This window comes from Venturia canescens, chromosome 11, assembly GCF_019457755.1.
Source record: "Venturia canescens isolate UGA chromosome 11, ASM1945775v1, whole genome shotgun sequence".
Taxonomy (NCBI): Eukaryota; Metazoa; Arthropoda; class Insecta; order Hymenoptera; family Ichneumonidae; genus Venturia; species Venturia canescens.
In genome coordinates this window covers 12541989-12557904 of record NC_057431.1, presented here as the reverse complement: position 1 = coordinate 12557904, position 15916 = coordinate 12541989, and the positions used below count along the sequence as shown (strand labels likewise).

At 39.4% G+C, this 15916-nt stretch overlaps 1 protein-coding gene across 3 annotated transcripts; it reads left to right on the top strand.

Annotated features, from left to right (window-relative positions):
• Positions 1-12368: 12368 nt before the first annotated feature.
• Positions 12369-15222, top strand: LOC122418501 (uncharacterized). Of its 3 annotated transcripts, none has more exons than XM_043432748.1 (4): positions 12369-12512; positions 12725-13036; positions 14271-14456; positions 14531-15221. In XM_043432748.1, exons 2-4 carry the CDS (start codon positions 12773-12775, stop codon positions 14579-14581), a joined length of 501 nt encoding a protein of 166 aa, XP_043288683.1. In that variant the 5' UTR covers positions 12369-12512; positions 12725-12772; the 3' UTR covers positions 14582-15221. The 3 variants fall into 3 exon arrangements, with proteins under 3 accessions (XP_043288683.1, XP_043288682.1, XP_043288684.1); XM_043432747.1 differs by having other exon boundaries at positions 12369-12522; XM_043432749.1 differs by having other exon boundaries at positions 12400-12471; positions 14531-15222.
• The last annotated feature ends 694 nt before the right edge of the window (positions 15223-15916 follow it).

Genomic DNA, 15916 nt, shown 5'->3' with positions numbered 1-15916 from the left:
GTCCACGTGTCTGCCAGTGTGTATGTTATTGTCTGCGCATGTATCGGGAGGACTTTTCGTCGAAGTCTTATCTACCCCGCGGTCTGCTCTTCCAGTGGAGCAAAGAAAATCAGGGGAACGAGAACGGAATGGAGAGCGAAAAAAAAAACGAAACGTCGTATGCCACGTACCTAGATGTAGAAGGATAACAAAAGAGGAGTGAGGGAAACGTACCAAGTGGAACTGGGTGAGCATCAAACCCGCGGTTACTTCGATCCTTTTTCATCCCTTCTATCTCGTGCTCTCGAGTGCTTCTGTCTTCAAGAGCATCTGTTTCAAGAGCTGTATATCCACCCATCTACAGATTTTCCTTACATCCTTGGTACCGAGAAATATTCATCATTTTATCGATTCATTCCATTATTTTGTTCTAGTTTTTTCATCTTAATCTTTATCAGGATTTCAGAACGCTCACCGCGGCCCGCGTTCCAACCAACGAACTCTCTCGAGAGGACAAACAAAGTCGAATTAATTATTCGATTAAAAAAAAAGGAATATAATGGATAAAGAAATTCTCCGGAAGTGGATCGACGACCCTGATGAACTGGGAAGCGTCAGATTGTTCAAAGTGCGCAGGCAGAAAGAGGGTCGGGGATTGGTGTACCTTCCCGAACAAAGAACGACAGAGCCCTCTTTGTTCTCTCGCGACTCCGACACGGCTTCTCTCCTCTCGTGGCCGCGATGTTTTGTCAAGGTCACTCATTCACAAGCCTCACACTCCCTTTTTTACTTTCCCTCCACCTCCTCCTCCTCCTCCTCCTCGCCCTTGCCTCCCCTTTCGCTCCCTTTTCTCCTTTCCCTTTACCATTTTCCTTTCCACTACCCTCGTCCCCTCCCCCGCGAGAGCTTTTTTGACCAGTTTCCCGGACGCACACACAGTATCCTTCTTTCGCCTTCGATTGAAATAACTTCGAGTTTAACCGAGTTTCATTTATAACCAAAAAAAAACGCTAAAGGTTCGGCAAAACGCGCGTGCGTGCGTTGAATTCACAATAATTTGAAAACGCTTACCTTCATTGCAGGCGAAAAATAGGGCACAAAACGAAAAAAAAAAAAGAAAAAAACACCACCGGTGTATCGGGTACTATGCAATGTAGGAAAAAAAACTTGACGTCAAAGTGACGCGTCAAAATAACATGAGTCAAAAAAACGCAGCGTCAAAAAAAAAAAAAAAAAACAAAAGTAATATTATTGGATCATCCTGTTGTCAAAATAATATGGCTTTCATCATCAACAACATCATCATTAAAATGGATGTGATAGTTTCGGAATTCGGACACGAAATATCGTCAAATATACTTTTTTTTTTTTGTTATTTTTGTTTCACGTTATTTTCGACGTACATGATTTTTACTCTGTGTTACTTGTTAATGTTGACGTTATTTTGGCTTGACGTTATTTTAACGCGACACACCGCGATGTATCGCATAATGTGAATCGAGTTAGTGGGAAAAATTCCGTAGCGGAGGAAAAATCAGTTGGATACAAAAGTTTTTCGAGTACGAGACAGAAAGGGAGGCTGAATAAGGGTTGAGACAAGATGCGGAGAGGCGGAGATTAACGCTCATGTCGCAACCCCTGATTTTCAGTCTCTGTTATATACACGCTACAAACGAATGACAAGGAGGAAAAAAGCAGAAGAAAAGAGGCTGCTTCGTGCACAAATCAAGGCACGTTTGTTCCCGTGTCGATAAATGCGTTTTGCCACCCTCCCGAATATTAACCGGGACACGTTGGACCGAAAAGAGTATACGAAAAACATGATGGAATAATATCGTTGGTGCACACGCGTCGGGGACGACCATACACTTACATTCGTGTCCTCGTTTGTTCTATGTGCATGTCGATTTAGACAATATGCGAGAGAACATCGCCTTTGGGGCTGCTCAGGGCTTCCAAGGGCCAGGGAAGTGGCGAGCCGCCCCTGAAGAATGCGCCGCAAAAATACCTTCAGAGATGTCGTACGACTCTCATTTCTCTAAATCAATCTTTCTACACTCGGAATATTTAATGTCAAAGATGGTGTCAGATTTGGAACTTTCACTTTAGAATTGTTAGAATTTTTGAATAATTATCCCTTAGAAAAACGTTTTGTCCGATGAAGATAGATCGATCGCGTGCCAACAACCCCTGAGATGTCGCCCCGGAGCAGAGCGATTGAAATCCGTAAAAACCGCGAGTCGCTGTCAAATTATATAAGGATCCCCTATCACCTGCCATCAGGTGACCTGATTTACGAAAATATCTTTGACAACCCAAGTAACAATTTTATTGGCGAATGCGTTCTATTTTTTTGAAAATTATCCTTCAATTTAAGGTAGATTTTTACTTCCTAATTAAAGATAATATAATCACTTTAAATTCATGTCAGAGTTATTAATTCGAAATTGTAAATAAATTTTTTCAACTTATCTTTTGGCGAATGAAATTACAAGCCAATAATTAATCAGGGATCCATCACTGACCGAACCTCAAATTTCATTCGTTACTGTCGAAAATATAATGTAGTTTTTTTATGTTAAAAATCGTATTAGAGAGCGCAAACGGTGCAGACACAAAGAGAAATGGAGAAGGTTATGACAAGAATGGGCCAAGCCAAGAAGAAACAAAATGCTGAAATAAGCGCAAATGTGAGGTTATACGAGTACTCATTACCGCAATTTCGTTCGATCTTTAACGTAATGTATATCTTTATTACTAGTAAGACAATTGTCTCAAATTTTTCCCCAAACCTTCGTTATATACTTCATTGTTATTGTGTACGTTTTTCGTAAGCTTCGTAAGAAGCGTTCGTTCGTTATATGAAAAGATAAACGATTTTTTACGCATAGTCCCTCGTCATATTTAAACGCGTTTATCTCAATAACCAATAAGAAGAATTCTTCAAAATTTAATATGCGTGTCAGTCGAAAATTCATTTAAACCCTGTGTGAATTTCAAGACTTTCTTAAGAAAATCGTTGGGCCCATGAATAACTAGCATTGAAAATTCAACTGATCGGAATCCAGGATAAAAGTGTAATTCCAATTATGAAAAAAGTATGAATCAACGACAGCAGTACGAAGCAGTTTGCGAGCAAAAGATGCTTCATTGTTCATCCGGCCAAAAAAAAATGACTAATATTTATAGGATACGCTTAGTACGAAAACAAGAGAAAAACAGAGTGGGAGGAAGTTGAAGAGAAATAGCCGAAGGAGAGAAAGAGAGATTGCAGTAAAAATGGACAGGAGTAAGCGAAAGAAAAACGATCGGAGAGGACTCTCCATCGCAGTCCGTCGCCTCACCAGGGCGCCTCTCTCCCAGATTGTCAGAGGGTGGAAGCGATATTTTCACCTCTTTCCCCTATCCTCCCCTGGAAGGCTGTTCCGTTGCGCATGCCCGTACTCCTCGCCAACTCCACCTCTTCGCGCTCCTCGACTGCTCTGACGCGCCACCCCTCTATTGATTTTGTTACATCCAGTACCAACCCTCGTGAAATCCCTCTCTTCCTCTCGTCTTCATCCCCCTGAGCCACCCACACTTTTCCACCCCCTTAGCCACGTTTCTGTATACGCGGAACATCAGGGTGATACGCGCCGATTGCGTACATGGCTATGTGTACGCTTCTATACGTATATCTATGTCGGAGGAGGAGGAGGAGGAGGAGGAGAAGTATATACGCTCGGGGAAGCCTATGTATATTCTATCCATTGCCACTGTTACATGAAACACCGAGCTACGTACAGAAACGCGTTGGAGGATTCACATACCGTTTCAATACCTCTCCCGCAGTAAATGGCCACGTTTTATCTATGCACTATGTACTACCCTTTTTACCAATGTGCGCGTGTTGTGACACATACATAGCAGGTAGATAGATCGAAAGAAAATGAGGGATGGAGTACAGTTGGTATGATGACAAATAAAAATACAAAATGACCAAAGCGGCTATTGTAATTGGCAAAATGACTGGGACGATAGGATGAGAGAAATAGTTCGGAGGAGGGGGGGGGGGGGGGAACGCGCGATCTCGAACCAGCAATACTCTTTTTTTATACTTTCTTTTCCATCCCCCTCAAATTTCAATATCCCAAAAGTGTCAAACTCATCGAGACAAAGAATCCAACGTACGTGATGGCTTTTTTCTCCATTTTTTTTTCCTTCTACACACCTCACACTCTTTTTTGTCTTTTACCGAGTACCTTCTCGCTCGCTCTTCCCTCTCTCCCTTTCTCTCTCGACCGCCACTTTGGCCAAGTCTACTCTCCGCCAGAGAGCAGTAGTGGCTTGCGTAGAGCCAACCAACCGAGCCACTCGGTGGTCCCCAACTAGTTCAAGTACCACGCGCTCTACTCTCTCCTCTCTCTCTCTCTCTCTCTCTTTCTCTCTCCTCGCCCTTGCGCGCTCACGTCCGACCAAGAAGTACTCGAGAGCATTTGCGGTGGATTTGGCGGTACTCCGCAAACCCCTGGGAGTCCCACTTCAAGAGCCCTGGGTAACCATGGGGTTCCCTCGATCTCTCTCTCTCTCTCTCTTTCCATATTTTTTTCCATATCACGATTTCTCGCTCCCTCCCCTATACTCCTCGGAAGCAATCTCTCGCTACGCTTTTTGCCAGCAGGGAGAGTGTGCCCCCGCGTCATCCTCTGGCCCCTCTGCTCCCCCCCATGTATGATACCCCGTGATAATCCCAGCCTGTATCAGTGAGGGTTCACGAAAGAACGTACGTCGCCGCCAAGGATTACCGGCGGGAAGAGTTGCCCTCTCTCGAACCTTCTTGCTCTCGCTCTCGCTTTTTTCCTTTTTTAACAACTTTATATTTCTCTCTTTCATGCGGCTTGGAAAATTCGTTGAAAAATTCTTCCGAATTCCAACTCTTTTCTTTTGCTCGTTCAAATTTAAGATATTTCTCGCAAACTGAAACGACGAAACTGCACTCAACCCCAAATATTGATGGAATCGAGATTCTTAAGCTCTCATTAATACAAATTCAAATCGAACGTTTGATCCAAAGGTATGTAAATCAAAAAAATTGTTCACGAGGCCGAGGTTTTTTTTTCAAATAACCTCCGCCCGTACACACTCAAATGGAGATGAGTACGGTCGTGCACGCCGCACACACTGACGTACATAAAGTCGCCGTTTCGTGTGCACAGACTCTTCAACGTTTGGGTCGTGTATGCCCGTAAAATATTCAGTTCGACATCTGGTCGTTTTTCGTTTGTGCAAACTCTCGCGGGGTCTTTTTCCTTCTTTTTTCCGTACGCCCGTTGAGCCGACTACTAACGGTGTAAGTCAGGCGTGCACGCTCATTCGAGAGAGAGCCTCTTGTTTCGTGGGATTGTCGGATCACCCAAGAACGATATTGCGCGGGGAGAAACTCTCCGTATCCCTCTTTATCGCACTCTTCTCTTCCCCTTATTTGCTCTCCTCGCTCCGCGGGACCGGCCAATTTGCGACTTTTCGGAGACCAAAGTTGTACATAATATACGCCAAGAACCCAGACGAGGAGTCGTCTGAGCAAGATAATACTAGGCGACATTTCATTTCGCTCTTGTACTCTCTCATTTCTTCTTTTTCATTTTTTTACAAAATACTCCATGTTACTGAACGCGTCAACGATCAAAGAATATTACGGACGAAACTCCGACAATTCCTGCTCGCGTTTTTACATCGAAAAAGCAAAACAAGGGCAAAAGAACCACGAGAAAATCGTCCAAACGGTGAATCTTATTATCATTTGATAACTTTTAAAAAGTAGCCAAAACCGATCGAGAATTCTAGGAAACGATGTTCCTGCGAATAAGCCAAAGTCTTAGCGGCAAATAAACAATAATTACTTCTCTCCTCATGCTCATTTTTAATTGCTCGCAGTAAAGTACTATATACGCAGTTAGCATGTATAGACGAAAAACAAAACCCCGAATTTTGTCGGAGAATTAATCAAAGACATGGCATGACAATTATCGAGGGTTCCTAATCGCACCATTTTCACAAAAACATTGGGGCGATCGCGTGCCATTGTTCACTCTCGTTTAGATACTTAATACCTAATATACCAGTGTTTTGACACGGTGGTTCCCTCCACCGTTTTTCCCAAAACACGCTTTCCATCACGGAAAAATGTACAGAACGCTACGGTGGTCCGTGAGTTTCACGCAGGATGTTGTGTGCGTGTCGGCTATTAAGTGCATTATTGTACAGTTTCACTTCCTCCCTCGTCTTCCCTTCGCTTTCCTTACACTGGTAATTGAAAAACACTTTTCACAGCAAACAAGATTGACGACTTGACCTCCTCGCTGCGCTTATACGAAGAACGAGCGACATAGCGAGCCCGACAAACAACTCAAGACTCCGAAAACTATTAAATGCTGTTTTTTTTTTTTTTATTAATTCTGGAAAATATTGACTCGTGCTCGTGTGAATTCAATGTCTTTAATTCTCGCAGTAGGGAAGCGATTGTGGCAACTACTCATTTTTTTTGTAATTATTTCCTGTCCCTTTTTTCTAGTGTATTAGTTTTGGGCGCATGCCATCCGAATTCCGCAGATATGCTGCTTCAAACGACACGAGTGTGAAAATTCGCAGAATTCCGAAATTCCTAGAATTTTCAGAATTTTCAGTGATTTCCATTTCAGTTTATCCAATAAATGTGGTAACATATCGCTAGAAATATATGTGTACAAGGGTCAAAATAAGAATAATCAAATCTTCGTGAGCGTTTATTGAAATCGATCGAGCGTTTTGGGAGATGCGCACCTGACGAACATGCACCAATAACGCCAGCTTTGTTATTAACACTTTCATTTTTCACCTGGATCAGAACTGTGGCGAAGGAACGGTTTGTTACGTTAGAACGCAATAAAAATAAATGTTCCTTATCGATGCATCAATCTCGTATTTTTCGCAACCGTCCAAACGGGGGGGGGGGGGATAAGAATTTTTATAAGCTTCGTATCAAAGCTCGACTCTTATCCCTCAAAATCATATCAAATCTGCAGTAACGACAAAATAGTTAATATATTTACGATTCCGTATGAGGAAAGACGCTACAGAAATATCACTGTGAGCGAAATAACAAAAGGCCGGAAAGCCCAATGATAATAATAACAAAAAATACTATAATGAGTTCAAAGTATACTTTATATATTATAACTTTTATTTAATTCGACATTACAAATAATAAATTTTTTAAATATCGACTGAATTCTGCTTGTCTATATATAATGTATAAATTAATAATGAAAAAATAGCGACACATTAACCGAGTGACCGTTCAGAAGGGCAGGCAAAATGATTGTTTCCAAAACTTATTAGAATGCGGAAGTAATTTATGTGTGAAGCGCCAAATCGTTTTGTTCCATTCGTGCTTATCTGGTTGTTGGTTTTGTCATCTTTCTTGGACAGTTATCTGGCATGTTTTTCCCTTCCATTTGAGAGGAAGAGCAGTCCGGAGACAATTAATAGGGACCCATTAATAAAAGGATAAACCGTTGAATTTGGGAATACGAGAGACGCTCGTTGGCAATAAATTTCCAGCGAGAATCTCCCAAATGCATAGATTTTCATACAATTGAAAAAGTTGGAATTCCACAAATCAGGGAAAATAAATAATCTAACCTCTCGGTTAGAAAAAGATAAATGACTGAATTAAGCATGTTTGAATAAAACGTTAATACTTCAATAAACAACTACTTTGTGCATTGAATTGTTTTTTGAATTTTTACAGTGTTTTCAAAATCTCTCTCGTTTCCTCAACCCCGTTAAAGTTATTTCCTTTGACTTGCCCCGTTTTGATTCGGTTTGTCCGACAGTTCGTCCGAGCTCCGGCCTAGCCGAGCGTTTTTCAATTATTTATTTACAGATCCATATCAATGAACATTATAATATATTAATCGAAAATGTAAAATATTGACATTCCCGGCTCACTTTTTTGCACAAGGCATATTATTGAAATCATTAAACTGGATGAATAAATAAACAGGCGATCATTCCCAAGGTTGGTCCGTCTACCGAGAGCGTTGATTCTTTCCACTCAGCCCGTACATCGATGAGCCTCAATGAAAACAGGAGTGAGGCAGAGTACAAAAAGAAAAAGTGCCCTTTTCAGTTCAGAGAAATCGAAGCATAGACGCATATAAAATCTTTGAGGCAACACAAGCGTAAAAGCCTCTCCTAAGCTGGTTGTATCGCAGCTATTACCGAGTCATGCATCATCGGGTAACAACCGCAAGGTTTCCCATATTACAACTACTGTCTCATTCTCAAATCTCCTGCAAAATTGGCCTTTCTCGCTTGCTCGCAACGAGAGTCCGGAGACTTGTGCACGATAACGAAAGGGGATTGAGCATCGAGATGAAGAAGAAGAAGGAGGAGGACGAGAAGAGTGGAGAAGCATGATGAGCGCTTGTCTGGGAAAGTGTGCAGCTGATATGGGGAAAGCGTGCATACGCCTGGTTTGATACGCCGTTTCAGATCTAACCCTGACTGGGACCACCCAGGTGTGTTATATTCCCTACTGATATTCGGTTCAGTATTTCATATTTCATTTGATCCTCATTAAACACGTTACTATGAGAAATAAATTCGCCAGTGAAATCGTTCGGAATCAAAGAGAACCATCTTTCAAAAAACTTTTAGCTATTTTTAATCTAGATTTAACCTCAGAAAATTCAATAAATCCTGTCAAACATGAGTGAAAACAAAATGCCATTAAAAAATCTTTTGATCAAGTTTTTCCTTGACTTCTTCACAACGGAATTTGGCCATTCTCCATAAACTCGAATGACCAATAAACAGATTCATTTTTTTTTTTTTTTTTTAATGAGAAATTAGATCTTTTTGAAAATCATCCGACTCGAAATACACAAGCGGAGGCCAAAGGATTCCGCGACGATATAATGGGCAAGAAACCCTAGTTTTTCTTTTAATCTCCACATTTTCATTTTTTTAACTTTTGAATTCTGAAAATAAGTTATGCATGGATAGGAAAAAGTAGTACACGTAAAACAATATACTGCTTCACTTTCATGTATCGATCGTCATTCGTCAGGCTAAGACTATATATATGATAAGTGAGAAGTCTTGGAGATTGAAGACTTTATACGTTGGCCTAGTGAATTCCGCACGATTCATGTGCAAATGTATGTCAAGATGGAGGTTTTGCCACACGCTTCGTTTGGTTTTCATGGCTGCAGGACTAAAGTTTACAATATTAAAATTCAACTCTACCGTGTGTCAGGGGTACGGCTATTAATATTTTGACTGTGTGTTGACTCGGTCAAAACGCGGAGCAGGAAAAGGGAAAATCTTCAGGAGATTTTACAGTGTTTCTCGCAAGGCTGGGTACCCTGTGACGTGGTAATGACGAGAGAGACGAAGCGTTTGTGTGAATGGTGTAGACGGATATACTCCGCGTGAATCTGGAGGTCAGAGCGCACGCTCCGTTGGAACCTTCATATTTCATGTTTTCGAGGTTCATATACTATATTGGTCGAGTGAAGCCCCAAGAAAAGTGGAGAAAATGAATGGTCGTCGAAAACGTTCTCCCTTTCTGATTGAGGGCGTACGCGCCACCCTTCCCACTCATCATTTTCGGGCTGATGGAATACACTCTTCTGGAGCTCCTTTATTTTACGTAATTATATATACAAGTCCGAAGTGATTGTTTATGATAGCTTATCACGCGATTCAATAATAAAATTGGCAATATTAGTACATTTTAATGTAAATTATCTCAGGCGAAAGGGCAAGAGTATAATATCTGAGATGAAATCGAACGATTCGTGACCTTTGGCACATTTTTCTTATTTTGTATCATTTCTCCATTTCACCGCGGTTTCTCTGCTTTCCATTTACGCACTATATATAAAATTTCTCCAATTTGTTTTGTGTGCGGAAAACTCTATATCGATGGTTCGTCGAAGCATTTGGAATGCTGAAATACGGAGGGATGCTGATATGCACCGGTCCTGTACAGATGACGATGCGTACACAATTCCATGTGTTAAGACGAATAGCGAAATTGACCTTCGTCGATAGGCCTTGATTCGAACAACTAGTGCACGATCTAAGATCTAATATGAGAGAGAGATGAAAATGAAAGATGCGGAAGATGTTGCAGAAAATTTGAGAAACGAAAGATTGCTCAGGGTTGGCATGAAACACGTCTCAGATCTCGGTACATACCAACTCTAAATATATTATGTGTACACTATACATACGGGAATGTACTACATATCGCAGTATGTATGTGTACAAATACACACTCGATCGCGCCCTCAGCGGGCGCTATAGTAACAACACTGGGGAAACATAGGGAAATCAATATGGCTTCCGTTGGCCTCTTTCATCCCCTCGCGGGATTCCACCTCGTTCTCGTCCGTTCTCTCTCGTGCGAGTTGGACCGTTCGGAGGGTCTCGCACTCGAGCACATACAGGCCACTCGCGGAGGTTATACCCGGCTCGTATCTCTCTCCACTGAGCTCGCGGGAGGCCTCGCGCGCTCGGACGGGTGAACCCATTATGAGGGGGTGTTACTCCGGGGCCAATCCCCAACCACCTGGGAGAGAAGGCCTCGGCTTCGCATGTGCCATAAGGGCGCATGTGCGGTTGCTAGGGCCACCGGATGCCTCGACCAGGACACGTTAAACAGCCACCCACTCACTCTCCCTCTCTCTTCTTATTTAAACATCATTCCAGTTGTTTCATCATTTTTTTTAATGCGATTGCGAAGCTTTGAGATTAAGTCGATTATTCATATTTTATATCATTGGGATCGTGATAGTTTGTCATTTTATTATATTTAAATCTATCGTTATGTGGATTTTTATCGGTTTGGTGCTTCTTCTTTATTTTTATTCGATCCTGCGCTTCAACAACAATTTCCAACCAGAAATATTGTGTTGCTGTACAAATACCTCCTCTGTTATTTTTATAACTGCTATTATTTCTAACTCATAAGAAATCTTACAATTTGAGTTTGTTCTACCGATTCGATCTTAAACTTGGTTAACCCTTATCATGCTTAGGTTGATTGTAATTGATTCAATAACCACATGAAAAAATGCTTCAAAAAAGTTAAACGAGAGGCACTCAAATCGATTTATTTGGTGTAATAAATGCTAGAATTTTCAGGACAACCGTCATAGGTTCGATGGACGCTTTATGTTGTTTTTGAGTGGACGAAATATTTTGCAGAACATATTTAACCTTCAACGCGGTATCGGATCGGTCGGATCCAACGAATCTAGATTGATCGACTGAATTTCTCTATCGACTTGAGAATATTTTGGATGCTTTTTTGTTTCATTTTCCAAAAATAATCTTCAACTTCAGGGATGCTAATTCGTCTAGCTGTTTTGGCTAACATTTTTTTATAAACGCGTACTTGACTCGAATCCGCGGCTATAATATCCTGATTTTTTATTCCCATAACGCGTTGTCTGAATCAGATATATTTCCGCGTTACTGAAATTGAAAACAAAAAGATTTTAAATTATACCGGAGACGAAAAAAGGAATTTCATCGCCCCAAAAGAAGAGAAGTTTTAAACTTGTTAGAATTTCATATGCAATGTGTTTGTGAAACCGAGACAAGCTCACGAGTTTGTCAATGAGTTCAGATGTTATACGAAGAAAATCGTGGATTACGGAAACTTTTTTCATTAAACAAAGTATCGAATATGCAACAACAGTTACACGCTCAACCGTTCATGAGAATCGAACAAAACTATTATTTGAATTGAAAAAAAAAATTATATTCAGGATCGACTAAAAGTTAGCCGCCGTTCGGTTAATTCGAATGACGATTTTCATTAATGCAGAATGCGAAAGAGGTTCGGGCAAAGATTTGAATGAACCTCCTGGTGGTCAAATGAAAAATCTTTACAACAACGTTTTTTACCAGCAACCAAAAACACGCAAGAAACTATTCAACTTTGCACTTGACGACAGTGGGAAGGCTAAATTTCTTCGTTACCGACAGCTTCGTACGGTTCCATACCGACCGAACTAAGTAAGAGTTCGTTCCATTCGTCGCCGAGTCGGCAGTCGATAAAATAGATTTCCCGCCGACTCTGCAAATTTTACGTCGATATCGTGAAATACAAAAAAAAGGTGCGATTTTTTGGCTTGAATGCGAATCCGAAGGTTGCATTCGTCGATTTAAATATCTCATCTTTGGTACAGCTGAAAGAAATGACTCGAAATTTATTTGAAAGAATGGCGTATATTCGTAGCGTATATTTGTAATCGAATTTTCGTATAAATTTGAAATACGAGGCAAAGCCAATACAAGGTCGTATGTCTGCCGATTGTACGGCGAGCACCATCCTACCGAAAATCTATACAATCGTGTCTAAATGTAAAAGAAATAGGTGTCCGAGAACGTTGAAGAGAATTTTAGTCTGTCTGTTGATGTCACGAAACGCGTTGTGTTACTATCTCAAATCTGGTGTGGAAAAGTTTGTCCCGTAAAGTACAAATCACCCGAAGGTGTGATTTAGTGAGTGATAATTAAAAATTAGTATTCAAAATTACACAATTTGTATCATACATATTGTGTAAAAAAAATCACTCGAATATACGGTTCATCTTAGCAAAGAAAGTCGAAAAATTAGTTGTTTTGTGATTCGATCGAATTATTAGGAAAAATAAAAATTGATTTTTTTAATTGTTTTTTACTAAGCCGACTTTTCTATCGATAGATTATTGAGGGAGACCGAAGAACCGCGAGGCTGAAAAACTGGACAAAAATGGCGCTCTCTCTAGCATTAGCGCTCGCGGGTTTCGATGAGAATGATTTTCGTGGATTGATGGCTTTGTGTCGTAGAGGTTTTCAAAACGAAGGAGGCCGGGCGATGCGTACAGTATCACCGAGTGACCAGAGCGAGTCGAGCGGGATAAGCAGCCTGATTATATCGACAATTTCGTCAACTTATAGCATAACTCCTTCGCTGTCGTCGACATCGTCGCGATCAGAAACACCGGAAAACCACTCGCCAAAGCTTTCATCTAAGGTTGGAAAATTGTTTTTCTTCATTTTTTCTTTCTAGCCTGTTGCAGAATCATCGAAAATTCAACGAAAGCTAATTTATCATTGATACGAGTATATTGTGATCTGAATTTTATTCCACCAACTATTGTGAACCTGTCACAACTCAAATAAATTTATCAACATAGCGTTGATTATGAGCCAAAACAAATTCATCTTAACGTATGTTATGAACCGAAGAAATTCGTGGCATTAATGAGACGAAGGTAACAAAAAATCTGACGCTGAAATCACTACGAATAAAAATAAATTTATCGTAATAACGAACGTGACCCGAAACTAAACCGATCGTGGCTATTATATTTAATATTGATAAATTTAGTGACAATTTTCACAAGCAAAAAATTTTTGAGATTACTCTCATCTCAAGAAAAGCTTCCTGCAACCGTTAATCTTGAAATTGAATAAAAAGGATTTCAACAACATTTATATGGTCTCCGATAAATTGATTGTAGCGACTACAGTGTACCGACTGAACACTACAAACAATTATTCACAGTATTTTATTTTTCAACAACTCGGTGCTAAAAATCTTCATTCACTTACATCCCCGTTCACAAATTTCATTATTTTTGGGTCATTCAATCGGTAGATGCAATGTATTTTCAAAGAACTTTATTTGCATACTCAAACGTCATAATTCGTCATATGATACGATATGATGCACATAAACAATCAAATAAAATAAAACAAGCATACGTATCTATATCGATTGATTAAAGTGCTGCAACGTCGTTATTTAAATTAATTCATAATCGAAATGTCCGGTCTATTTATATATTCTTTATCAGATTGTATGAATTCAACAATTCTTAGATATGATTTTTCATGATAGAAATTATTTTATAATTTAAACACTGCAATACAGTGATCATTCTGAATTAGCATCACTTTTTCGATAAAAATGTTTAAGATCGAAATCATTTGAGAATGAAACGACCGTACGATGAATTTTTTCTTCACTAACGATCAAAATACATTTCATCATGACTATTAAATAGGATATAAAATCAGGATTATTAAATATATCCAGAAGGATTTTTGTGAAAATAATGTATCATTATATTCTGACCTGTTTTGATCCGAAAAAAAATTCAAGGAAATCAAACAAAAAAACAATGATCCTCATACTGATCGTGCGCTCGAAAATAAAAATTTGAACGTAGTGAAAATTCATTTCAACGATTTATGTGCATCAGGACGAGACGTTGATGCTGGAGCTGCACAAGAAACGAGACATACTCAATCTCGCTGAAAACCTTCACGATTCATCTTGGAATCTGAAAAGTCCATCGATACCACGGAACGACACGAAATCATACATGACCAACAGATCCATCCATTACCGATTGAGCGCAAGCGCGCTGGAAGAAGATTATCCAGTGGTAAGATGATTGAAAATACTTCGATTCGCCTGATTTGAGCACGTTCGAAATTAAAATTTTATTTTTTCTTTCAGCGAATTTGTGGACACTGTGGTTTTTCAGAACCTTCCCCATATCTATTTTGAGATACGGACATTAAAAAAACTATTCACCGTAACCGACAAGTTGTCGAACAGCCCACAAACCGTGACAACGCGATAAAAAAACGCTTAAAAAATTTGAACTTCACAGACGATCCAGACTGTGGTAAATCGCAAGCGGCAGCCGGTTCACCAAAAACATTCGTGATTTAAAAAAAAAAAAATCAATTTTACACGAAACTTTTACAAGAAGAAAAAATTTTATTCAAGAATTTACCAAAGAAAAAAACTTTTGAAGAAAAAAAATTTCGTTAAACCGGAAACGAGCTGCAAATAAGCGAATTTTTAACGATTTTAATATATTTATGAAGTGCCGTTATTCATGTTTTTTTTTCCCTCGGTAAAGTTCGTCGAGGATTCAAAGTGAATTTGAGCGATATCAGAGATTTACGAGAGAATTCGACAATAATTATCGGTGGAGCGTCCAATGAATTATAATGATATAATCACATGAAAAAGCGTATTGAACGAAAAAAATTCATAAAAATAATCGTACACAAATTATATTTTTCTATACGTTTTGTACTAGACGTTCTAATTAATTTAATGTTTGTTAATTAATTTACAAAAATATGAATTGCATCGGCAGTCTCATGATTGACGGTTGTTTTTACTTCGTTAATAAACAATTTTGTTAAAAAATTTGTTTCTTTTCATTATTAACAACTAATTTTTCAGGGAGTGAAAGAAAAAATGTGCACGGAAAGTTACTTTATGATGGAACCGACTATATTTTCATTAAGAAATTTTTCGAATAAATTAAACTTCAATCTGTTCGTTTGTAAGTGGTAAGAATTTTTTTATTCTATCTCAGCTGATTTTCGTCGCCTGAATTAGTAAATATCCGTAAAAAGGTGAACTCCGTTCCATTTTCAAACTTTCAAACCGAGAAAAAAAACAAAAATTTACTCGGCAAACGAAATCTCATTCGATTGAATGAAACAAAATATGGTCGAATTCACTAAATTTTTAATCAATTTAATCGCGTACCTAAAAACTTATAATCAACGGCGAGATTATAGAAGCGATTTCTACTAACCGTAGCTGAAGTTCAATTCTCTGTCTCGCCATAGACAGATAACTGGAAAAGAAGATAATCGTAGAAATCTACTTTATCATTGGACACATATTTTACCGAATGAGGTTCTCGATAGGAAGGTCGATAATGTAGGAAACGTTGTGTATACAATTAGAAAGTTATCTCTCGAAGGTGAGCACACCTTCAACCGTCCGTAAAAAAATGTTGAACATGAAGTTCGATTTTTGAATATTATTGCGCAACTCCGTAGATTACCATAAGAAAAAAACAACTGTCCGCAG

What these genes read in the sequence shown, in the direction of transcription:
- LOC122418501 (XM_043432749.1), top strand. Translation starts at nt 12,773, where the DNA reads ATGGCGCTCTCTCTAGCATTAGCGCTCGCGGGTTTCGATGAGAATGAT. An exon ending in CGCCAAAGCTTTCATCTAAG is followed by an intron (nt 13,037 to 14,270) that starts GTTGGAAAATTG and finishes TATGTGCATCAG; the next exon opens with GACGAGACGTTGATGCTGGA. An exon ending in TGGAAGAAGATTATCCAGTG is followed by an intron (nt 14,457 to 14,530) that starts GTAAGATGATTG and finishes TTTTTCTTTCAG; the next exon opens with CGAATTTGTGGACACTGTGG.